Raw genomic sequence first — 26,122 nt, 5'->3', positions numbered from 1 at the left:
CCGGGATCGAACCGCCGATCCTCCGATTGAAGGACGCTCTACCACTGAGCCACCTGTAGACAGTCCACCCACAATTAGAGGATTGAACAATTCTGTAAAGAAATTGTTCAATTTATCATCAAAATGTAGCTTTTCGAGCAGCAGGAGTCTGACTTTCTTCAGAGTGCTTATTCACCACGTTTGTCCACGAGGTGAGATAGTTTCTTCTCCCTTACACCTGTTTCTTTTGGGGGGGGGGGGGGGGGGGGGGGGGGATCCATGAAAGCTTCAGCTGAAAAGCAAAGCAAACATCGTTGTGAAGTGTATACTGAGAGCCCGGCTGGAGGGCTGTTATGTGCCCTGCGGAAGAGTAAATGTGTTTAACATTGCAGGAGGGCTCTTTATAACCAGACGGCAGGTCTGGGTAAGAGCAATAAATCTATGCATAAATAAATAAATAAATGGTGAGCTACAGACGGGCAGAACAACACAGAGGCGGACTCACATGGGCATCACCCGCAGGTGGAAGGTCGAGTGGGTCTAATCGTGGTCCTCTCGATGACAAAGCAAGCATCACTGTGAGGAGAAAATAAACTCCGTAATTAGTAGGCACGGCCGGTAGAAACCATAGGGGGACTCATTCTGAACAAAAGTCAAACAGGAATTGGGGATTCAGACGTGCAGAAGAAGGCTTTAAATCATTTAAAATCCTATTCATAAGCGGCGCGTTTTCTCTCCTGGCGTGCGAGGCGTATCGATTGGGGAATGTTATTGTGGGAGGGGGGGGGGGGGGGGGGGGGGTTCTGCGAGAGATGATTAATCAAAAGTCACTTCTCTCCTCTGTGTGTGTGTGGATCAGTGCCAGAGAGAGAGAGAGAGAGAGAGAGAGAGAGAGAGAGAGAGAGAGAGAGTGTCCTCAATCTACTGTCCCGCTGCCTTTTTAGCAGCCAATTCTCCCACTTCTGCCCCGGCTCGCTCCATCTTATCTAACAAGTAAACAGAGTGAAATGGCCAGAGAGACAGAGATCCTGAGGAAGTGATTCTTCCTGATCTTCCCACTCCTTTTCCTCATGGGTGGTTGTGCTCACCGGGCAGACTTTTTTTTTTGTGTGTGTGTGTGTGTGTGTGCGTGTGTGCGCGCCGGGCATAAATGATTCAGCGGCGTATTGAAATTGCACAGTGGGCTATACTCGGGAGAAGTTGCAGAGGGGTTTTTAAGATTCAGGTCAAACGCTGGATGCTCGAGACAAACCGAAGCACTTGAGACGAGAGGACTCGCGTTTAAGGTGCTGAACAGATTTATTCTTCACCAAGTTTAATTGCCACACACTCCAGTTTCAATTGGATCCTGCTTGTGAACAATCCCTCACGTAACATCATCACTGCACAGAGAGAGTAATAGGATTGAATGAAGTTCTCTTCATTTCTGGTGTGTTTTACAGGTAAAGTAAAGACCTTGCCTGGTGTTCATTTCTGACTTTTGACACGTGTCTTTTGGGTGTCAGTATTTGGTAAATTATTTTATTGGCACTATAGTAGATTCTTTAATCTAAATTTGCGATCTGCATGTAGTGCCCCACCTCGCAACCATTACATCGTGGGTCACATTGACCTTGAACCTGACCCGACATGTTGTACACACATTCTGCACAGCCCTGGATTACAAACAGTGTCCAAAATTCTGTCTTTTTGCAATATCTGCACATGGCAACTTTTTCAAGGGCGGGTAGTATGCTTCAACCGAAGTGCTTTACCGGATGGGTCGAACTGCTTTGGAGAGTCCCTCGCCTGACACCTTTCCCACAGCAGAATTGGTATGTGAGAAAAGTTAAAATTTTTCTCTGTCAAGCTCTTTTTTTTTTCTAGCTGCCAGTGAGACTGTGACAGAACAACTTTAACCCTGTTTCCTTCAGACCTGGTGGGACAACACGTCGAACAAGTGTAGTGTTGTGTCTGCAGATACACTTTGGGCAAGGTATGGTTAGTCTTAGGCATCAAGAAGACTTGGTTGAGGTTTGGGGAAAGTGTGTGGTTTCTGTTAATGGAAGGCAAATGGTAACTGCAGATGACTTTGGTCTTCAGCATGAAAGTCTGACTCATTCGTCCAATCACCATCCTGCCCTTCACACTCTTAAGCTGCCAGTAGGCTTCGTTGCACATTATTCAAAGTCAGATTAGTGACGTCTGTGCCCAATAGTTTGAATGGTCTCCCAGGGTTTGAACTTCTTCACTCTAGCTTTCTCTTCTCTCACTTTTCCTGTGAACAACCAAAGTGAACACTATCGATCGTCTTTTGGGAGAGAGGGTCTGAAAATATGCTCCGTTACGGATGATTTTTAAAAGAAATTCTGCCTTTGGGAACCCAAGCCTTACACATTCTGCCTCTCTACGCAAAGGGCACACTGCTTCCTGCATTGGCACTCTTGATGTTGGCTGGCCCTAAAATGGGAGGGGCCGATATGGACATGATGGTGATGTCTGACGGGCAGATTGTCCTCCCGCCGAGATTAAACCTGTGAGCTCTCCAAACAGACATCACTCAGTTTTAACACATTGGTGCCCGGAAGCAGTACAACCTCAGTCTTCTACTGTCAGACACCGAGCAGCCTTCTGGGGTTATTGGTATTCGAGGCTGCTGCGAGCTTCAAACAGAGTGCTGTTTGACACGATGGATGCCGTCACATTCAGTCTGAACAGTTTTGTATTGTTGGCAAACCAACAATCAGACAGTGATTCCCACTTTCTGTGAGTCTTTCTGGAATAAAAAATATATATATATATATTGCACATACACGCTCAGCACGACATGTCGTCCTCCTTTGGATCATGTAAAATGATTCAAAGTTCTTTCAGTGCATCTCACCTCCCAATTTGTTTGTGTCCTGCTGTTCAAACTTACCTCTCGTAAATAATAAATGAGGGCTAACTCGTCCTGTGAAATCATCCGAGAGTAACGTAAGCGCCTTGCTCAAGGGTGTAGTTGATCAGGGAGAGAAGAATCTACTCCACGAGTGCACTTCTCTCTACCTTTAGCCCAGCTGTTCTCAGTAAACGTGCCTCCTTTGATACATTCTTCACACCTGCTGTATCAGAACTCATCCTACCTATGAATACACCATGAACTCCACTCGCTACACTCTATGCAAGTGAGTGACAAGTTAAAAAAATAAAAAAATAAAACCACCGTTTTCCCAGGAACTCATTACAGAACCTGCAAGGCAGAGCTTAATGTTGTTTTGACTGAATTGTAGTTATCAGTACAGGCCACCGCGATGAAGCTCAATTAGAGCAGCGTGCTATGGGGCAATCACTGGGCAGAGGGCAGACTTATGTGGAGGTGCGGATATTCACTCCGAACAGAGAAGGCCAGGGATTCACAATGGGACCCGGAGCCGTGGAGGGCGGCTAATGAGCCTCCGTGATTCACTCTTGGTCTCCCCCGCCGAGAGAGCCTTGTCCTGCATGGGCAGAGCGGAGGCTCCTCCAACACATTCCATGACGCAGCCTGTCACAGCCCGGACGCTAAAGGGGCCATTCAAACGTTTCTCCTGCAATGAGGGTCTTCTGTGTGTTACTAGGGTGTTGAATCAGTCAAGAGACGGTGGACAACAATGTGTCCAAAGCTCTTGAAATGCTTCAGGTCCCATGGGTAATTGTTTTTGAATATGACTATTCACAATGCAAGACAACAGATATTTATACAAGAAGTGTGAGAGTAAGTGCAACATTACTTCACAATAAAAATGTATCTAAATCACAGCCTTCATGTGTTGCGTGTGAGTCTCCATGTCCAGCTGCTCTGGCTTCCTCCCACACTCCTTTAAATTGCCCATATGTGTGAAATTGTGTTGCAAATGTGTATGTTCAGCCATGTTTAAACTCTGTAATAGACTGGAGAACTGTCCCCTAATGCATGCTGGGAGAAGCTCAACAAAGTCCTTGTATGTGGTGCATCTTGGGATGCTGCTGTACAAATACTTCTTGTAGTGTAGAAGAGTTGATGCATCATCAATACATCTGTAACACTGTTGTTACTTATAGTAATATGAACTATAAATTAGCATGACTGCTGCCTGTGATCCATGATGGTCTTTATACTGGAATGAGGATTTATCAGAACCCCACCTGTTGAAAGAGCTTTTGCTGGCTGTAGTTTTTTTTTAAACAGGATTTTATTGTTTCTTTGTCTTTTACCTTTTTTTTTTTATAGCTCAGTAATAGACTACAGAACTGTCCAAAAATGTTTTCCTGTCTGTCACCTAATGCACAGGAGGTTCAACAGAGTCCTTGTATGTGGTGCATCTTGGGATGCTGGTGTACAAATACTTATTGCAGTGTAGAAGAGTTGATGCATTATCAATACATCTGTAACACTATTGTTACTTATAATAATAATATTGTTATGGACCATAAATTAGCATGACGGCTGCCTGTTGGTAAGAACTCCACCTGTTGAAAGAGCTTGTGCTTTCTTTTAAACATGATTAATTTTTCATATAACCTATAGATACTTTTGACAAACCTATAGTGTGTTTCTTTTACTTTGTTTGTCCTAATTGCTTTTGCTATTTGTGTATCGTTTCCTTTTATCCCCCCCCCTCCCCTCTTCCTCTGTCTTGTAAAGCACTTTGACTTTGAAGTCCGACATACATTTGTTGTTATTACAAAAAGACATCAGTATTCCAACGATGTAATCTCTACGTATGCATGCACGGGTTGAGGTGAGGTGAGCTCCGTCAAAATGTTCTCTAGTAGTTTATTAAAAATAGCTACTAAAACATCCACCCAGACTTTTAAACCGACTTGCTCTCTGATTGGCCGGCTGGCGGTCACGTGTCGCAGTGCAGTCAGTCGCCGTGCCGTGCCTCGAGCCAGCGCTGAGTGGAGCCTGTCTGCCAACAGCTTCAGCAGCGGCTCTATCTGGAACCCGCTACACTAACTGACAATTAAAAAAGGAGGCCCCCGTTTTCTTCTTATTTCCGAGGACTATTCTTCCCACCATGGGCGACAAGAAGAGCCCTACCAGGTAACGCGACCGCCCGCGTTTTTAATGTTGTTTCGTGCGTTATTTTGTGGAGCTCGATATTCGGATGCGTCTCCCTCTCAACAACACACACACACACACACACACACATATACATACACACACACACTCACACACACAGGGATCGTTTCTCCCTTCTTTTTTTTCAGTCGGGTATGCACACAGCTAGCTAGAATAGTGCAGTCACTATGGCGGCTTTCTCGCTCCCCTTTACAACCAACACAGTCACTTAACAAGACAAAGGGATTTTTTTCGGAGGAGACGCCTGGCATTCTCCGAAACGCTCTTCCGTCTCCACGCAGCCTTTCGGAGGGTCAATGTCGAAATTGACATTGTTTGATATTGCTTTTGTTAGCCGACAATGCTAAGCTCCCGATGCCGAGGAAGGATTTTTTTTTTTTTTTTTTAGCCCTGCTAGCCTAGCTGGCGATACACAAACGGACGGTTGGCGGAGAGCTTCTTTATTAACCGAGGAGCTTCTACTTTACCGGGTCTCGAACCCAAAAATATTAAAATGACAACCCCTCCCCCCCCCTCCTCACCACCACCACCAAATGATTTAGCGCTGCACACTCACTAGCGCGTGCATTGAAATACACAACGTGTTACAACGTCTGTCATACAATCTCTCATTTCTTGTTGATTCTTGAAAGGTATTTAAAAATAAATACATTTAAAAAAAAAACTAACTTGACCTTAACATTTTGTCAGGCCAAAAAGACAAGCCAAACAGACCGCTGACGACGGGTACTGGGACTGTAGCGTCTGCACCTTCAGGAACACCGCCGAGGCTTTCAAATGCAGCATCTGCGATGTGAGGAAGGGCACATCCACCAGGTAACGTAGCTCTCTCTCTCTCTCTTTCTGACTCTTTCTCTCTCTCCATCTCGTCTGAGCGTCTCGCCCCCCCCCTTTTGCTCGGCTGGCTGCAGCATCGCAATTTAAGCTGGATGACCACTTTGATCGACAGCCTCATTTGTCTGCGACTTGTTGATGGACAATCCCTGCAAAAACACCCTCTGGATTATCCGTAGTTTCTCTCGTTTTATGCGACTATCATTGCATTTGCCTTTATATGCATTCATAGGTAGACTGGTTGCCTCACTAGCCAGGGGGGTGGGGGGGAGAGAAGAAGAGGGACCATACTTCATGATGGCTGTACAGCTACACTGCATCAACAGCGAGAGAGCTGCTTTATTTTTTGGGGGGGAGAGTGAAACGAGGTGAATGCGTGAGCGTGTGCAGTTCACCTACCTGTAGGATTGCAGAGGTTCTGTTAGTGCTCTTGACATAAAGTCAGCGTTATTGTGCATGTGGTGGACATGCACAATGTTTCCAAGATTTATGTTTGTAATCGGGATTAGAGATAAACCCCAGATGTGCCTTTTTTAGATTTCTTTGTCCGGTTTTCTTCCTCTTTTTTTTTACCGAAAAATCCATCTCTTTTAAATGTCAGTTAACACAGTTGTCTGTGATTAATCGTGTTCGAAACTCAAATCTGCCACAAACAAGTGGGTTCACTCATGTTTGCTCTCGGAAAATGTCTCCAGATTAATCATATCGGCTCGTATGTCGCCGGATGATTCGTACATGTTGTGATGTCAGTTGAAGGCTGCGTCTTATGGGAAACTGAGATGAAATCGCTGTATGACTTGATGTCATGACGGGATTCCCTTTTTCGTTTTTGTGAACACTTCCTTCCCCCTTATCAGGGGTGGGGGGGTGGTTTTGATGAGAAGTATCTTGGTGTAAGAGGTTGTTTACTCGTGTCATCACTTGCACGATGACACGGGAGAGACAGATGAGTCATTTGTGGGTTTGTTGACAAGTCCCCTGCACTCTTAACCTTTCCAGCTGTGGTTTGACAATGAGTGGCTCGACTGACACCGCCGGCAAACCGCAAGACGGGGAGAACACACCGACGCTTGGCTTACTGAAAATCACCCCCCCCCCCCCCCAAAAAAAAGATTGAGCTGGCTCTTAATTGTCTGGCTCCCCTCCCCCTACGATCTTTTCCCGAGCTGCGCTAGCTTAAGACCACAGCTGACTGGGTGCAGGCTGAGCAGGAAGCTACAGACGAGCATGTCGTAGCCATCCTGCCACTCTGCTTTGGCAACAGCCCAGTTTGCCTCTATTTGGTAAATGGCAGCACATGACGCCGCAGGAGTGGCTGTCACACATTCCTGTTTGATATGTGAGTGGCTAACCTTTTGATGAATGCAATTGTGTAGTTGTGGGGCTTGCCTCTTATTTTAAGTACTTTTAAGTATTTAAGTATTTTGAGTACTAATTAGCTGTCTTTTCTTTGCCGTTTGATGTATAGCATGGGACGCAGAAACGTGCTCTCAGCTCAATGATTCACACTTAAAGCTAGGTGTGGATGTTTGCCTTGCTTTTTATCTGACGCTGTACTTTGGATGTGCTTTCACGCAACAGTGTTCACTAATTAGAGGCCCTCACATGCTGGTAGGAGTCGAAACACCCCTTCTCTCAAAGTTGAAGTTTGATTTGTGTTTACTACAAGATATGGTGGACTTAGATAGGTATTGATCCGTGCAGTCAGCGTGGCATGATTGTATTTAAGCGTCTTTTTTTTTTGTAAGGGCTTGTTGAGAATGACTGGAAGTGACCTCTTTCCACACACTCCTTCCACAGTCCCCCAAATATAGCTCTCTTTTCCCCGCTTCCCGGGACAAAGGTCAGTCTGTGTTGACGGTATTTAAACGTAGTGAGGAGAGGATGCACGTCAGCGGACGTTTTTTTGCACGCGCCTCCGCCCATTCCTGGAGAGGCGTTGTTGGTACAACAGGTGGAAGGCGGCGGACATTAGTGCGGTGACTCACTTGATGGCTGCAGGGCGAGTCGCGGAGAGTCTCACCTGCCCGTCCGACGAGAAATTCCAGATTCAGATGAATAGTTCCCTTGAGCTTGATGCGGCCGTCCCTCACCGTGTGCACTGAGTCATTGAGACACCAGCTGTTTTCTACAGGTGCCGATGGAGGATACACAATTAACGTGATCCGCAGCGAGCGACAGCGAGTGAGTGGCTTACACTCCACAGAGGCTTGAACTTGTCCCCAACCCCCCCCCCCCCCCCCCCCCCCTGCAAGCTAGGTAACTGTAGGTCAATGGAGGCAAGAATGTGTGTTAACGAGGGGCAAAACTCTGGCTGCGGCATCAGCATGCAGAGAGAGGCCCCATCTAACGAACCCTTTGACCCAGTCCAGCTCGGTGATGTAACATTATACCCAAATAGGCTAAATCTAGCCCCCGCCACTCTTGACTCTTAAACAAGAAAGCACTCTTGCTTTTCGCACCCGACCTCGCCGCTAATCTACAAGTCCGAGTAGCCAGAGTGTTTCAGCGTCTGCATTCAGCGCCCGCTTTCTTTTGGGTAATTGGAGACGGGGGCTCGCATTAGCATCCCCATGCTATCATATTTAAATGTTTCTGGCATCTGAACCCGACCGCTGCGTGAACGTGACACCCCGTCTTGCCGTGCATCAGTTTGCTTTTGCGGCGGTGTTTGGTATGCACCTCCCCCGTCAGCCCCCGGGGCCCGGGGAGGAAACCATTAGGAGCCCTCTAAAGTTGATTGATGGCGGGGATCACAGGAAGTCTTGAGGTACCTCAGTCTTTGACTGCCGTGCTGTTATCTGTGCGCTGGTTCTCTGTTGTCAACCATTTCAAGAAGCTTCCATCTGTGCTTCATGTAAAACAGAACAAATGGGTTCCTCTCACTGGTTCGCAACATTCGTCGCTCTGACTAGATTCAATAAAACCAATTTAAACGGTCCGCAATTTCTCTGAAGCTCAGACTGCAGAGGTGAACCTGAACCACAGCTACCCATATACTGTGTATATACAGCAGTGGGAGGTACAGGAGTTCATTCATATAGGTGTTGGATATAAGGCCAATAAATGATCTTTAAGCCACTTGATCCTTCGTACAGTGTTGTAAAGTTATAGTTAACACGCAGCCAACGTGGTTTAAGGTTTAATCTGAATTTTTGTCACGTGATCTCAATAGCTGGAGTCCAGACGACTCAGCAAAACGAAGCCTGAGCTAAATCAAATGACGCATGACATTTTATTTTGGCACTTTTCTCTCACCTGTAGCTTGTGTAGACGGACCTGTGAGTAAATGTACAAATATTGTCATATGTATGAAGAATTTTAAGGTGACGGTACGCTTCCGTGACTCAACCATAAGCAGTGTCTGTAGATGTGTAATGTGCTTAAGTTAATGTGTTTTGCATTAAGTCTGTGGCTTTATGATGCGGCCATATGGGAAACCCATAAATCCACGGATTATGAAAGTCACAACCAGCATTGATGAACAGAATCAGAACGGATACCCGACCCTGAAGCCACGAGTTACTGGTGTGGCTAAAAACAAGTGAAAGTGCTTCTCTTTCTTTTGTGTAAGCGTTGAGGCTGCACAATTATTGGAAAATGATTGCTGTGTGTGTGTGTGTGTGTGTGTGTGTGTGTGTGTGTGTGTGTGTGTGTGTGTGTGTGTGTGTGTGTGTGTGTGTGTGTGTGTGTGTGTGTGTGTGTGTGTGTGTGTGTGTGTGTGTGTGTGTGCGTGCGCGCGTGTGCTCCTTTTTTTTTGTCTTTTACAATGATGGAATAGAGCCATTATAATCCGTGGATTCTACCACTGTCACATTAAGGCAAATTGTCTAGGATAATGGAATTACATAAGAGAGACATGCCGGCGCTCAATTTATATCCCCCCCCCCCCCCTCCACACACACAGCAGCCCCCGCTCAGAGGAAACAGCTTTTTGCTTATCCGGCATTATCAGCATCTGCACTAAAGCCCTGAGCGCGAGCGGGTAGCCCTAATCTTTACATGTTAATTGCCGGATTTAAAAGTTCTTAATTACTTCATGGGATTTGGCAGTGTGTGAGTGATTAAATACAGTAGCCAATTTGGCAATTTGACAAAAAAACAGAGAAATGTTGAGAGAGCTGCTGAATCGTGGGCTCCTCCTCCCCGCACAAAAAAAAAAAAAAAAAGAAAGAAGAAGAGAGACGAGGCAAATGAGTGCGACGGCGAGGGAGCGGGGAGTCTGTGAAAAAATACAGAAAGAGGCATATGAGGACAAGGAGTGAGGGAGTAAGTGTGGAGTCACAGCTAGCTGAGGAGGGAAGAGAAAGAGAGGGCAAGGGAGGACACAGGGAGAAACAGAGCGGTGGAGGAACAGAGTGTCTGGACATTTATATATGTGTGTGTGTGTGTGTGTGTGTGTGTGTGTTGAAGGAGGGTTGTATGGATCGCTGCAAGGGGGATGTGCTCAGTCAGCCAAGAGTCTCCAGGGGCTAAAGCACATCATTACCCAGGGAGGGAGAGAGATAGTCTGGGCAGCCTCCACCAGCAACACCAGCGTCCATGCAGCACCGCTCCGACATGTGTGGACATTACGAACATTTAGTCGTGAAGATTGGTTCAGAGTCGGATTGGGTTGATCCCGGCTGCCTGAGCATTACGGAGAAGCCGCGCACCATAAATCCAAACTATTTCGGTGGATCTGAATCTTGGCTACAGCAGTTTGAGTGGCTTTGTGTTTGACTTCCCGGTGTCTGGTTTCCTCATTTGATATTTGCATTTGCTCGCTTGGTGTTGTGTAGAAGACGAGAGCCAGGCTGCGAAGGTGCGACGTCCCCCTTTGGCGGTTTCTGCATATTGCAAAAGCAGGCGCTGTTTACGCTAAAGCAAAACGGGCAAAAGGATGACGGGGCCGACCGGGTTCTACTTGACAGATAACTCACGCACACCAGAGGCAAACGGAGGGAGAGAGGGTGAAGAGAGGTGAAGACGACCTACTTAATAAAAAGCCAGCAGGATTTTAGGCCGGGGCGGTGCGACGGGAGGCTAATAATGCACAGGGAGAGAAAGTGAAGGAGACAAAAGAGAGTGATGGAGTGGAAAACAAATGATATGATACGGAGCAATGTGACACAGTGGTGCTGATGGAAGGAGCTCAGACGTGCTTAGTGTCAGCCTGCCCAATGCCAGGCAGTTCATAGCCCAATAGAGTCAGTGGGAAGATGAATTGTCTTTTAAACATGAGCAGACTTAGGTTGTTGTTGTTGTTAGAGTTCTGCAAACTTCAGAGAAGTGGCTTGCTGGGAGAATATCTGGTCCACCTTAAAGGTCAGCCCACCTTAAGTGAACCTGAACTGGAGTTTCAAGTACTCTCTCTCTCTCGCTCTCTCGCACTGCAATCCACTGGCTGACACCCTGAGTGTGGCCAGACGGACACACAGCTGACAACCTCGCTGCTAAGCTAGCGGTTAATTTATGCGACGGAGACCTGCTGGGGAAAGTGGCCGCATGCGTCCACGCTGAGGCACGCAACATCGTGGTTTGTTATTCTCCGATAGGGGGTGAACCGGGGACAGTTGCCTGTTTGGCACAAACACTGCAGCTGGCTGTAAATGATGGATTTGTGCATCGACTATCGTTGCAGCTGGGTCGCTTGTTAGGCAACCATCGTGTCGGTTATGGTCGACATTTAGACTCTTTTAATTCATAGATCTCCTTTTCTTCTTGCACGTGTCTATCTCTTTCAAGCGCACCCAAACTCAGACTCCTGGAGCCGGTCAGGACCAGCCGGCTTGCAGTTGTTCCAGAAAAGTAGAGAAATCTCAGAGATTTCTTTGAATGTCTCCAATAATGTCTGGAGAAACTAAATGTCACGCCTGACTGTTGAGCTCTTTTGCTGTTTTTTTTAAGAAAAGCTGTGGGGGTGCAGCTGCTTTCTGAGAGCCTGCTGTGTGCACACAGCACCTGATTGAAATATGGTGGTTTGAATCCACATATACCCCCCCCCCCCCCCCCCCCCCCCCCCCCCCCACACACACACACACACACACACACACACACACACACACACACACACAGAGCGGAGGGGGTGACGGTAACATTAAGCCCTCAAAGTCCTGACTGGAAGGGACTCGTGGAGGGATGAATGGTTAATGCCTCTGGTGGGCAGTGGGGATGAATCGGGAAGCGCTGTAGCCTCGGGCTGCTCTTCAGGTGCCGTCCTCGTTCAACCTCCACAACACACACACACACTCTCACTCACACAGATCACTCACGGATGGCTGGAGGTGACAACACTGCTCCAGTCACCTCCGGCTCAGAACGTCCTCACAGGGGAACACAAGTCCCACCGTCCAGCGTCCATTTAACATCCCCATAAATACAGGAATAGGTTTGTTCCCGTTCACCGACGAGGGTGCGTTTCTAAAATAAAAGATTTTGTGTAAGATTGTTGTCTCATCTCAAGATAGTGCTGTAGTTGGCCCGTATGGATTCTCCCCACGTTAACCGCCGATTAATTACACAGTGAAGTGTGTAATACATTTTTACTGCTGATCGTTATCGGACGATTTTCAGTTGAAACTTGAGAGATATGGAGATTGGCATTAATGCTTTCTTGGCAGCATTGGAGCAACAGCTCCAGTACGGAGGTTGCATAGAGTTACGCTATGATTTTGAGTTTTGTGATCTGAACTTGCACTCAGTCAGATTCAGGTATTTACTGCTATTAATCCTGAAACAATTAATTAGTTGACTAGCAGAAAAGTAATCGTCTTAATCAAGACATTTTCTGGTTCCAACTGTTTTATTTTCAACAGTAAATTGAATATCTCGTACTTTGGACTCTGGGAACAAATTTGACATTTTTCACAATTTTTCTGACGATGTTTTCACGTTTTTGACTAATCGGTTTACCGAGAACATAATTGACAGATTAATTGATACTGCCAATCACAATCGGACATATTTAAATAGCTTTTGTCTGACCAACTGTCCAAACCCTCATTATTATTATTATTATTATTATTATTATTATTGGAGACCAAGAAAGCTAAATTTGTGAAACCCGAAGCGTTGAATTTTTGTTGAAACATTGACTGAAATAATAAATAAATGATCAGAATAGCTGCTTTGCTAAACGAATCATTGCTTCAGCTCTAGTTACCGCATTAATACTACATTAATTACTATAAAATGATGCGTGGATAACCATCCGTACTGATAACTCCGTCTTCAGTCATCGAACACGTGCACACGCCGCTTCTTTAGCACCGTGTTGACAGGCCGTGCAGCGCTCTTTTCCAGACATACCTCCAGTCTCCAACAATAGAACAATAGAGCATGCAGATATATGGACCCGCTGACTGGTTTTGAACAAATTAGAAGCAGCGCAGACAGGCAGCAGTGCGCTCGGCTCAATCACCCTCCATACCGGTGGGGGGGGGGGTCTCTACATAATGATCAAGGCGTGCAGCAAGTGTTGACACAGACGAGTGAGTGTAGATTATCTGTTGCATGGTTCTCATAGGGAGGCGATCAAACAGTGTCACATGCTGGATCTGTGAAGATGAGCTCCAGGCCGAGGCTGTGACGGTCTCTCGGCCCTGTGTGTGTGTTTGTGTGTTTGTGTGTGTGTGTGTGTGTGTGATGGGATGCCACATATGAATGGAGGACTCATGTTTGTGAACAACTTTGCACATTGAGGACAAGGAGCCCACGTTGGTGCTGCGTCGATGCGGCTCAAAGTCTGAATGAGAGAGTGGGTGGCGTTGAATAGTCTGAGCTCTTCAGTGGGCTGTCTGTGGCCGAAGAATACCGTTCTCTCTCTCTCGCTCTCTCGCTCTCTCCCCCCCCCCTCTTCGCTCAGCTGTCTGCCACTGCATTCACTCAGCCTGGCAGGAAATAATTGCTTGTCCTCCACACAGCACTTCAAATAAAAGAGCTGTGTTAATGAGGGCTTTCCTGCGCCTCCCTCTCTTTCTCTCGGTGTCTATATATCACACTCGCCATCGCTCGCTCACTCTCTTCATTACTCTCTGTCTGAAGTGCTCGGACTCGTTGTTTTGTTCCTCTGCAGCCACAGTTTGTTTTTTTGTGCTCTTGGCTCGCTGTGTCTGCTGCTGCCGGCCAACGAGGAGCACCAGCTGAGCAGAGGTGTGTCCGTCTCTGGGCTGGTTCTGGCTGAGCGGAGCGGTCTAACTACGGGTGTCAGTCTGACTGAATTAGGAGCTTTTACGCGTGATGATAGTTATTTCAAAGCGTCCCGTGGAGGGGGTCCCCCCCCCCCCCCCCTACTCCTCCCTCCCCCAGACGGTGGAATTTAGGGCCAAGCATGGGAGGAGCTGTCAATCATGGCCTATTGTTGTGCGAGGGGGGGTGGGGGGTAATAAGCTGTAAGCCCTCACAGTGGGAAATGATTCGACAGCAGGCTTTGCACACTTGACACTCTCGCTCACACACTCGCACGCTGAATCCCCAGGAATATATTGGCAGCAGTGGGAGGTTGGAGCGATCTCTGCAATTTGGGGCCTGGAGTTCGCTGCTGGTCCTGCTCCCGGGATCCTTTCCAGGGCCTCTTGTGAAACATAAATGTTTCGCATTTCATTTGGATGTTTGCGAAATAATATGCTTCAGCTGTGGAGTAAATTTCTGCAGTGTTGCCGTCAAATTAGTGCAGTCTATGCTCGACGGATTATAATTAAACGTCGTCATTATTTTTGAATATGGAGGGTTTTTTTTCCACCTGTTCAAGGCCACACACACACACACACACACACCTGGTGTCAAGCAGAATCTGCAGCCATGTTAATGAGCCGCGGAGCGTGGCGATGTGTGGTCGGTAAATAAATAATGGGGCAAAGAGAGCGGCGGCTCTATCATGCCAGCAGCAGCTCATGGCTGACTTACAGCTGGCACTGAATCACTGCTTAACTATCGGGGCTACTTCTGCTCCTGCCGCCGCCGCTGCTGACACAAATCTCGGACTCTGACCGGGGCTTCATCTCCGCAACAGGCAAAAGAGGCGTGGAGCATATCGGTCAATCAATCACTCCTTCACCGCCTCCTTGGCTAACAGCTCTCACTGCCAAATAAAATGATTTCTCATCCTGCTGTGTGCGTTCACAATCTGTTTACTCGTGGACGAGGGTTAGAGAGACATCTGTGAGCACATTTTGTTATTGTAGATTTGCGCACTGGAATGCCTCCCCGAAACCTGAATTCTTTGTCACACTTTCTCAGTGGCGTGTTGGTTTATTTCCCACCACATGTTGACCCCAGAGGTACTTGAAGGACCCACAAGGTTCCCATGGGGTGAGGTGTATTGTGTACAGAGAAATCCAAGGCTCAGAAGTGTATTTGTAATTGAAAATTGGCGAGGAGGTCCAATGCCGTAAACTCCTAATTATCACTTCCTAATTAACTGGTTACCAACTTAATCACCTAAGCATTCAAAGTCGTAGTTACTTATTTAGTACTGTGCATAGGAGCTCCAGCACTCAACATGGGAAGGTTTTCCCTGGATTCTTCTGAGACAAGAGGTGGAAAAAGTTAGTGCCCCTTTTTAGAGTGGCTGCTTGTGTCACTCACCCTTCTCTTTCCTGACTTACTGAGTTACTGAGACGGTCTTAAAATGTTAAAATAGCCTATTACAGGCCGTCACCTCTTTCCTTCTCTGTCCTAAGCCTTTCACTAAAGAACGCCCTTATCGTTTTGAAGTTATTGCTTTATTTTTAGTGACAAACAGCTGTGTTTATTTCAAGGGCTGGATTGCTGTATCTGAAAAATTGTTGTGAAACATAAAGTCACGTTGGTTTCACAGATGAAACTGGAGTTTCTGCATTCCAAAATGATCTGTAGTATCGTGACGAACACACATTTGTTTGCCTCACAAATTACGGCAATTAATTGTTAAACATAATGTGTCACTCCGCCCGTTGCCTCGACACTTGAGTGCCGAGCATTACATGCGTGCCTGCGGTATAAAGGCATCAAAGCAGTTGCTGACATCCACAATAGTTTTGACGTAAAAAAAGAAACAGGCTTTTTTTTTGTCCGAAGGTAGCAGCCAATAATACAAAGGCCGTTGAGTTAGATAGGCGGGAGAAAAAAACCTGGAAATAATTGCTCCTGTGTCACGCTTTAATTCTCACCCACTGGAGGACCCCAGAGGGTGCCTAACAACATGCCGGCAGGTAGAAAGAGCCCCGGGCTTTAGAGAACCGAAGCACCTAATGGATACTGGATCAGCGGCCCCGGGGCCTCCTCAGCACTCATCACAGCTGTCGTATTGATGCAGCGCAGCGCGAGCATAACGACACGGCGCTCTATTATGCCCCGATTGATCGGCTGCACGCCTTCCTCAAGGAAAAGCCCTCTCTGTGTGTAACAGGCCGCTGCAGGGGGAGACTTAATGAGCTTGATGGAGCAGTAGATGGAAAAAAAAGTTGCATAAAGAATTGGATTGTCCGATTTGGCTACCAAGACACTGAAACTGAGTGTTAGCGTCGGCGGTGAAAGACGAGAGCAACTGGACTGGCAATATGTGATGTTGCCAAATTGAACCACTGAGGCTAACCACTTAAGCAGCTGTCTGAAAACCACTCTCCACATCAAGCCACTGAAATCAGAGGCCATCAGCGCCTGACACATCATTGAGCTGCTTGTGTTTTTCCCTCATGCGTTTTGCTGTTTCACCAAAAGCAAAGCCAAGAACATTTGTTTTCCCTGCGAGAGCTCGTGTTTTCTGTCAGCGGTAGCTGTTGTTTATCTGGTCTGATGCCGACAAGAGTTTCTACAGATTCCCTGCTAGACCGCGGGTCTAGTCCCGAGGATCAAGGGACCCCGTCTCCTCTGCAGGGATAGAACAAAAACTCCTGCCAGGACTGGAATTTGGAAGGGTCTGGTATACATGGCTAGCTAGCACAACTTGTCGTGTTCCACGTTGAAAAGGCCTCCTGAGCGGCCGGCGAGAGGCGCCAGGCTGTTCTGTGTGTGTGTGTGTGTGTGTGTGTGTGTGTGTGTGTGTGTGTGTGCGAGTGTGTGCGAGCGTATACTTGTGGTTTACTCCTCACCATGCTTGCCCAGTCCTGGCCTGTGATTATCCACGCTGCTGGCTGCAGTTTGGTCTCAGCCAAGTCGAAGTCTCATTCCCCCCCCAACCCAGGTCCTCTGCTTCCCCCCCAGATGCTGCCAGCTGGTGTCCATTATGCTGCAGGTGTGCGCGTTGGCTCAGGCAGTCCGACTTGGGCTTAGTGCTTTGCCTCACACATTGTAGACCCTGCTCGTCTGCACAGCTGATGGAGCAAGATGCTGCTGCATGCATGTTTGTAACAGCAGTGCTTTCAGGGAAAAAGGATGGTTTCAAGTGTAGTGCCTCTTTTGAGGAATCGGAAGGAATGTTTGAGTAGAAGACTAAAAGGGGTCAGTGGTGCTGTGGCTGCTGGTGAGCTCAGTGAGAGGAGCAGCTCCACCGTGTCGAACTGAATCTCCGTCTGTGACAAATGGGGCCAACCCCGCGGTAATCAGATTAGAGGACCTAAGTGACGTGCTGCAAATGTCCCACCTTGTGATCCTGTGCATTCATTTTATTACAGCCGCGAGCTAATGAGATTAGCCCTCAAAAACAGAGCCGCTCCAACCCACCGCTGCAGCAGCCCGTGTCCCTTAGGTTCAGTCGCCTCTCTCTGTCAGCCAGAGTGTGACTGCGCTGGTGCGTAGCCAGCGAGTCGGCTACGAGGCTAATCCATCTTTGTGCCTTTGGATCCCCTCCACAGGAAACCCAGGATCAACTCCCAGCTGGTCGCCCAGCAGGTGGCTCAGCAGTACCCGATGCCTCCGCCGCCCAAGAAGGAGCGGCGGGAGAGGAGCGAGCGCACGGACAAGGAGCGGCCGGACGGCGAGGGCGAGCGCGCCAACGGAGAGGGACGCCCGGAGGTCGAGCGCCCAGATGTCGAGCGGCCGGAGCTCGAGCGTCCGGAGCTCGAGCGTCCGGAGCTGGTGAGGCCGGAGGGAGACCCTCCTGAGAAGGAGAAGAGCGACGCCGAACAACAGCCAATCACAGACAAGCCCAACAGAGAGAAGGACATCGTCCCAGCCATCACGAAGAAGCCCAGCATCAAAAAGACCAGGTCAGTGCACACATCGACTCCTCACTTGTATCTCTGGACGTCCTCTGTGCTGGTATTATCCTCACCGCTGTCTTATCTGTCTCCCTCCCCAGACCCAAATCAGACAACCACCAGAGCCCGCCCAGCGACAAACACAGCATACAGTCTGGCAAATCAGCAACCAAGACCAAGAAGAACTCTCACATTTCCAGGTGTGTAGCACTCTCTCTGTACTCTTGTTTGTCAGAACACATGGTTTCACATCGATGACTACACAGCACTTCTCTTTTCAGTCACGCAGCACTCGGCTGGTGGGAAAACCTCAAATGATTCACAAATGATCTTTTACACTAAACACCCACACTCACTTTATACACACTTGTTCTGACGGTTCATGTGTCACCCGGCGAATCGAGCAATTTAGTGTAACCGCCCCCGCGGCGCTGTTGCCGAGACATCACACACACACACACACACACACACATCGTGGTTTGCCGTTTTCTGTTTCGTTAACGTCTTGTGTCTGTTGCCTCCTCAGGCCCAAGCTGAAGAACATCGACCGGAGCACCGCCCAGCAGCTGGCGATCACCGTAGGGAACGTGACGGTGATCATAACAGACTTTAAGGAGAAGACCCGCTCCTCCTCCACGTCCTCCTCCACCATCACGTCCAGCGCGGGCTCCGAACAGCAGCACCAGAGCTCCGGCTCCGAGAGCATGGACAAGGGCTCGTCGCGGGCATCCACGCCCAAAGGGGATCTCTCTGTGGGGCACGACGAGTCGTTCTGAGGTCCCGTCCCCCCCTTTTTTCCCCCTCCCGTCCTCGACCCACCGCCTCCCCCCCTTCCTCCCACACACACACACCCACACACACACACTATGGATCCAGTATGGGGAGAGATGTCTCCTTTCCCATCGGTGCCCCGCCTCCATTCCATGAACGAGGAGCCGGATGTCTGAGAGCGCAGTCGGGGAAAACATGAACGCCCTGTTGGGGCGAAACTCCCCCTCATGGTTACAACCCGTGGTGCAGGCGAGGAGAGGAATAACGCCCCCATACACCCCCCCCCCCCCCGCGGTAGCATCCAGACACTTGTATGTATTGTTTTATATTTCTATGTGGATGTGAGGCCAAGTCGACCTTTGTTTTTGTTTTTGTAAAGAAGAGTTCTCCGCTGGGCACAATAACCACCATCATTTCAGTAACTTTAAACTATTATTACTCTTATTTATTACCTGTTGCACCTGTATACTTTGATATTCTCCTCTCTTTTTTTTTATGTTGAAGCTTTGCTGTGTAGCCCCGCCGACCGATCATTCCTTCAGTGTTTTTCTTACAGTACGAAGTTGACAAGACTCGAGTCCCACACACACACACACACACACACACACACACACTGGTGCTAGATACACTGTGAAGCGTTTTTTTTTTGCAGATCTGGGATTGCCCATTCACTCGATGTGACAGAGTGCTGATGAATCAAATTCTCGTTCACTTTTCTCGATTACACTGTCTCACTCTGAACACTGTCGGGACCTCCATCAGGTCCGTCTTGGTCTGCGCGGGTCAAGCTTCTGACTTTTTCAACTAGACTGTCTATGATTTCGTATGCTATAGCAGATCTCTTATACAGTATCTTATGTCCTTAACTGTACAGTGTAGGCTGTTGTGTAAAACACTAAAAGCTGTTGATATTTTCTGCATTCTGTACTTTTCCGTATTTTCTGGGCTAAAGGCAGAGCCGTTCCTCTCGGCTCCGGAGTCCGGGGTTTTGTCCCCGTGGTGACCGAAGGGCGGTCACGCGCGGTCCCTTTTTGGTAAAACCATATCGAACTGTGAAACAGACCCGCTGTGTCGAGCCGTTGTGAATCGGTTTCGTGGTTTCGTTCAAAGACCACTTTGAGTCTTCATCCTCTCAACCTGATGTCCCAGAGAAAGGAGTGCAAAGACGTGAACAAAAATGTGCAAAGATTGACAATTCAGTTGACTTTTTATTTTATTTTTTTAAGTTAATTTAAGACTCCTGTCTTTGAAGGCAACAAAAAAAAACAATATTGCAGTCGTCAATAGAACACAATTGCTCTTTAAATTTCTAAAACAGCTTATTTAAGGGTTTGAATTCACTTCCACCTTAGCTGACACTAGACCAACATAATTTCCTTTTAACTGTATGAAATTGTACAAAGAATAAATGTGTATATGATATCTTAGTTTTATTTATTGAAGGACCAAAGGAATTTCATAATGACATGATACATAGACAGATAAATAACAATTTGAATTGCAATTATCTAATGTGTGAGATGAATAACAGTTTAAATAAAGACTAATATAATCCATGTAAATGGTGTTCTTATTGTCCACTTGTCTCTGTGCGCGGCGAAGCCAGGGGCCGTGAGTCGGAGGACAACTTAGCGGCTGTGGGGGGAGGGGGGGGGGGGGGGGTTTGGTAGCAGAGAAGAGGTCTGGGTCTGCTGGGTCCAAGTCTTTGGCCACAGTAAGCCCAGTCTCCACTCTGCTGGACCACCACAGTGCATGTAGCTCCACGAACAGAGGCCCCAACCCGCCAATCAAGTCCCAGAGCAACTAAATCCGAGTTAACAAGTCATCGCCCCCCCCCCCCCCCCCCCTTAAAAAAACTCCATCCTACCAGGATCTGAGGGGCGAGATTTGATCCGTGTCGCCCAAAAGTGTTACAGTTTCACACGTAAGGAGTGAAAATCATGTGTGTGGGTCGTAAGCAATGTTTGAAGTCCAAGAGATGTGTGCTCACGAGTTGTTTCTTGTTTTTCCTGCTCTTCTAAAAGCTATGGTTAATATGTAATTATGTACTTTATTGCATACAAATATGGAATCAGTGTTCAAAGTGAGGAAAAGCAACGTGAATAGAACAGAACAAACCTGCTTCGTAATGCAATCTGTTAGAAATGGGCCTAAAAAGCCATCTTTTCACCTGCCTTATCTGCAACCACGTCCACTTGACTGAGTGCTCCAACAGAAAAAGGATTCATTGTTAAATTATTGACAAATGGCCATTTGCTGAGTATATGAATTATTGCTTGTATATAGGATTTTAAAAACACTATGAATGATGGCATCGGAGCTGAAGTCCTTTTTTTTTTGTTTTACTGTTTTTCTTTTTCCGCGCAAGCAGTTCTGTTCTTGTGTGCGACCAGTAACCTTAATTTACTGTGTAAAGATGGTTACATTTTTTTAGCTTTGTTTGTCAGAGACCCAAATATAGAAGGCTTGTTTACTGACTGTATAACCTTAACCGTGAATTTCCAATTAAGTGTATTATACAAACTCATTTCTTGCTATAACGATGTCTTGTACAATGCTTTTAAAGTTATTGCTCGGTTTAAAAAAAGAGAAGAAAAGGACAAAAAAAAAAAAGAAAAGTTTTAGGGACAGTACAATAATCCATTCTTTGTTTAATGCAGTTTTTTTTTTTTTTCTTTAAACTTATAGCTGATGTGTCATTGTTTCCCCTTGTGAAATGGTCACATTATGTTCCTGGTGTGGAAATGTACGCAGCATTTTCAGCAGATCACGGCTCCTTGTCTAGCTTATAATGTTAAAAATAATACATGTTTCTGGCATGTGCACGACTTTGCGCTTATAGGCTAACCTGATCATTCCCCCCCCCCCCCCCCTTTCGCTTTCAAATAGAAACGTCTATTTATGAATTTTGCTTGTAGTTTTTCACAAATAAAATTGTTAAAGTTATCTTATTTCCTGGCTGCTTTGTGTCTTCTTTTCTTTATTGACGCTACTCGACCACATGTAGTTACGGAAGCGTTTAAGTTCGGATCTTCGGTTGCTTTTATGAGCCGTCAGATAACAGGAAGTGTTATGGATCTGAGGCGGCAGACTATTGATTGAGGTGTCCACAGTAGAGGAAGCCTCCGCAGGGCAGTGACACATGACATGAGGGAGCTCTCGTATTGACAAACAGCTTTCAATCATGTGTCCCTCCAGAGGCCCGTCAGCAGCCCACTCGCGTCTAAACGCTCCGACCAATGGCTGCATTCCTCCGGCTTCACGTCTGCGGTGGGAAGGGATCCATTTATCTCAGGTTCATCTGTTTATAGACTTTTTTTGGTGTTATAGTTTTTGAATTTTTGGGGGATATTTCAAAATAAGGGATTTTGATGAATGATTCTTCATAATACAAACTAAATACAAGTATTTAGTTTTCAGTACTTCTATGTGTTGAAAGCCAGTTGGAATTACTTTAAGAGTTGAATTTGTGTACAGTATTCCTTGTTGCCTTTTAAAAACATTTTTAACTTGACTCCTTCACTCCTTCACACCTCTCCTCATTCTCTCCCGTTTTCCCATTCTCTGCTCGATCCGTCCTCGCTCTGCTCCATCTGTCCACAACCCTGATTCCTCCCCTCATCCCTTCATCCCTCACCCTTAATCTCATCCTTTCATCCCTCACCCTTAATCTCATCCCTCACCCTTAATCTCCTCGCTCCTTCATCCCTCACTCTTCTTCCCTTCCTCACTTCAATTGTCACTATTCATCCCTTCATCTCCTTGTTCCTTAATCTTTCTCCCTTCATCCCCTCATCCCTCTACCCTCTTCCCTTCATCCCTCAACCTTCTTCCCCTCTTCCCTTCATCCCCTCATCCCTCTACCCTCTTCCCTTCATTCCCTCATCCCTTCATCCCTCACCCTTCATCCCTTACCCTTCATCCCTTCATCCCTCACTCTTCATCCCCCTCCTCCCTTCATGTATGTCTGAACTTTCTGTTCCTTATCTAATCTGATTCTTTCTCACCGGTCTCCGTGTAAAATCATTCAGACCTTATTAAAATCCAGAGTTATGACCAAATCACTGGACGCTAATTATGCCCTGTGAGCTAACACTCAGCTGGGGAAGAGCACATTCAATAATTCTGGAATCGTTAACCATTGAACAAGCAGAGAATAATGTAGTTGTACTGTTTATGCACTTTGTTATGGGCAGTCGTCCTCTTTATACATTGCAAGATAAAGATAATGTGCAGAAATGTATTTCTTTTAAATCTTTGAGTGCATTCTGAGTGAGCTACTTATTGCTTCTACTCAACTCGTAACAGTAAATGCACTTTGAGTAAAATATCATCAAGGATATTTGGGTATTCTGTGCACCTCTGGGCTCCGTGTCCCCAGGTATCCTCGATACTTAACCTGTGTCTGCTCCGGGGCCGCCAGGGAGGGAGCACAGAGAATCTCCCCCTTGAGGGATAAATGAAGTATATCGTAAAAAGAAAATTGCTTTCAGGTCACTACCCAAGTATAGCAAGGGCAAAAACCCCAACATAGAAGGTGGCTTTCAAGACATAAAATGAAATAGCCGTTTGATGTGATGGAGTAGAAAGTTGGCATTTGCTTTGATGGTGCCATTATGGTGTTTGTTCATAAGGTTTCTCAAAGTCCATATGCATCCAAACAGCAGGATATCAGTTATCAATAATGTATGAAAGAATTATGAGGAGGCAGAAGCGCAAGACCTTAATCTTGGTGGCTCTCGTTCATCAAACAGCAAAACTGAACCCCACTTCCTTTCTGTCTCCGCCGTCAATTAAACGAGAGAAGCACACAAAAGCTTCTCTGGGATCGTTTCCATTTCAGGGTCAAGATCCAACCACGCGGCTGTCTCCCGTTAAGAGTCGAGCCCTCTGCCCGGCCCGAACCGCCACACCGTGACCAGATCCACATGTCGAGGAAAGGGTTGGAACATCTGCAGATAAGAAACCGCCACTTTTAAGAGAAGAGGAAATCAAGAGGCTCGACGCGGAGCGCTGGCAATGTGTGAAGCAGAAGGTGAAGCGAGGCATGTTTCCTTTCAAACCACAGATTCTGTGATGTTCGAGGCCGCGGCTGAGTGCTTCGGAAGATAGGCGGGGCCTAAATAGCTGCGTGTCATCGGCAGCAACTTCAGCTCACTGGCGTTTGTTGTATTTTACCATTGAGCCGTGGTCATCGAGAGGCAAATTCAAGTGAGTCATTAAGTCCAGTTCTCCTTCACTACACTCAAGTAGGATCAAGTTGATCTTGTAGAAAATGGCCCAAAAAGAAATCATGTTATGCAAGTTTTTGTTTGTGCTTAAGTGAGCGAAATCTAAGTTGTTAAACTGCAAATCACACGCTTTGTAGAGTAGCTTGTGTTGATGCTTTTTGTTTTGACAGTGCAGGCTGGTGCCAAGTCGACAATGAGAGACAAAGACAAAGAAACACGGCTTTGAAACATTTTCTTACTGTTTTTCTCTTCTACACAGGAATATCAAAATAGCCCACTCAGCACATCCGCCATTTATGTCATATGCGTGTAAACGTATGAATGAAATATGAGGTTCAACTGACAAAGTTCCACTAATACCCTGTTTAGCCTACACTTGGTTTCAAAAGGCATCTTGGGCAATTGGATCACAAGTGGAGAGTAGAGGTGCAACACATCACAAAACTCACAGTTCGGATCGTATCAGTATTTTTTTTATTTGTTATAATAGGAAAATAATTTGGTTCCAGTTTCAGGCAAAAAATTACTAAGTTAGCTTGCTTGCGTATAGAATAAAGGACTGGCTTTCACCAGCTATTCCTAAACTCATTACTAAGTTTGTGCATAAAGGTTGTTCTGAAGGTTGACCCATCAACCCCCGTTGTAGACTTACTACTCTCTACAACAGTTATCAGCAACCTTTTTGAAAGTTGCCATTTGGCATCCGGATGAGAGGCGCCTTCAACATTTCCAAAACACCTCTTTTTCACACTTATTGCTAGAATGCTATTGGTTAAGCCACCAATGGTGGCATGCGTGTTTAAGGCTGCCTTGACCCCCTGCTTTGCAAGTTGACTCACCGGCAGAACATCTCCTGCTGCTTATTTGTCATTGTTTTGGGGAGTGACTGATAAAGCTTTGTAACATACATCGTGGTCACACCCTGTGTGTTTCCACCTTGGAAATCAGACCTGTCTTTTAGTTCAGACCTCCCACAGAAGATGTCACAAGATACCAACTAGCTTAATTCACACCCTGACAGTAAATACGGACCAGCAGTGATCTAATAAGCCTGTGTGTCACAAAGATGAATTCCTCTTGCATTTTGATCAATACGATAGATCCGTCTTCCAGCAAGTATCGTAATAGCGAGGCTGCTTCCCAGTTTTTTTTATATTGAACTCGATGTTCTGAACACTTGTCCAGCTCATGAGAGCAGGAAACAGTTCACATAAAAAGCATACTGTGAAACATAAACCCCAGCAGTCCTTATTTAACCTCTGCAGCCGTAAACAACGGAGAGAACCGCTTATTCGGCGCCTATCAATCAATATGACATCGACCTCCACTCGGAGGGAATGAATTTGTCTTTGCCAACAGTGCTGTGTAATTGCGGCTGAGCGTTGATGATAGCTCGTTCCTGAGTCGCGTATTTATGGCCAGACATCAGACTAAAAGAGCTCCGCGCCGTATTCCTATTGACGTGATTATGATAAAGTCGATGAAGATGTCTCAATCAAGACTCCGTGTCACAGCGCAGCCCACTGCGGGAGCTCAGGCGCGAGCTGTGGGAGCTCACAGAAGACTACGGGGAAGCTCCACGATTACTCACCACATGAGTGAGCGCCGTCGCAGCCAACTTGTTGATCAATGTGGGTTTCTGTGGTGAAGTCAGACAGATTTCTAACGCTGCCCGCCCCCCCCCCCCAATCTGTCTGCTGAGATCAAATCTCCCAATAAAAGCACAATGATAAAGGATTTATTGAGCAGCAGCCTCGGTGCTCGTAAAGTGGAACAGTAAATCTCTGTTGAAGAACTTTACCTCTGCTTTTTTTTTCCAGCTGGTCTGTGGGAGGACCTTTTTTTTTTTTTCTCCTCATTTGCAGCAGCTGCATATTTCCTTCCTATTCTGTGCCAAGAGCTATCCAGAAACAAAGAGGAACCCATTTCAGACAATCCAATGCATCTTGGAATATTTGACATTACATCCCATTCACTGTGAATGGGCCACACTGCGAGAGCTATTGCCTTCTTGTTATTATCTGCGGCTCATCAAGATGATACAAGATAGTGAGGATAATGTTTAATCCACTATCTGTGTGTGTGTGTGTGTGTGTGTGTGTGTGTGTGTGTGTGTGTGTGTGTGTGTATGACTCATGTAATAC

The 26,122-nt window shown here is 46.7% G+C and overlaps 1 protein-coding gene across 1 annotated transcript; it reads left to right on the top strand.

Moving 5' to 3' along the window:
• Nucleotides 1-4,869: 4,869 nt before the first annotated feature.
• On the top strand, nucleotides 4,870-20,371 carry rybpb (RING1 and YY1 binding protein b). Its single transcript, XM_079184435.1, has 5 exons — nucleotides 4,870-5,005; nucleotides 5,735-5,860; nucleotides 17,632-17,985; nucleotides 18,078-18,176; nucleotides 18,503-20,371. Exons 1-5 carry the CDS (start codon nucleotides 4,980-4,982, stop codon nucleotides 18,750-18,752), a joined length of 855 nt encoding a protein of 284 aa, XP_079040561.1. The 5' UTR covers nucleotides 4,870-4,979; the 3' UTR covers nucleotides 18,753-20,371.
• The last annotated feature ends 5,751 nt before the right edge of the window (nucleotides 20,372-26,122 follow it).

The sequence above is a fragment of the Pholis gunnellus genome, assembly GCF_910591455.1.
Source record: "Pholis gunnellus genome assembly, chromosome: 3".
In the NCBI taxonomy this organism is placed as follows: domain Eukaryota; kingdom Metazoa; phylum Chordata; class Actinopteri; order Perciformes; family Pholidae; genus Pholis; species Pholis gunnellus.
Note: the sequence above shows the minus strand (reverse complement) of the source record. Positions and strands in the feature narration are given on the sequence as shown.

What these genes read in the sequence shown, in the direction of transcription:
- rybpb (XM_079184435.1), top strand. Translation starts at nt 4,980, where the DNA reads ATGGGCGACAAGAAGAGCCCTACCAG. An exon ending in GACAAGAAGAGCCCTACCAG is followed by an intron (nt 5,006 to 5,734) that starts GTAACGCGACCG and finishes ACATTTTGTCAG; the next exon opens with GCCAAAAAGACAAGCCAAAC. An exon ending in AGGAAGGGCACATCCACCAG is followed by an intron (nt 5,861 to 17,631) that starts GTAACGTAGCTC and finishes TCCCCTCCACAG; the next exon opens with GAAACCCAGGATCAACTCCC.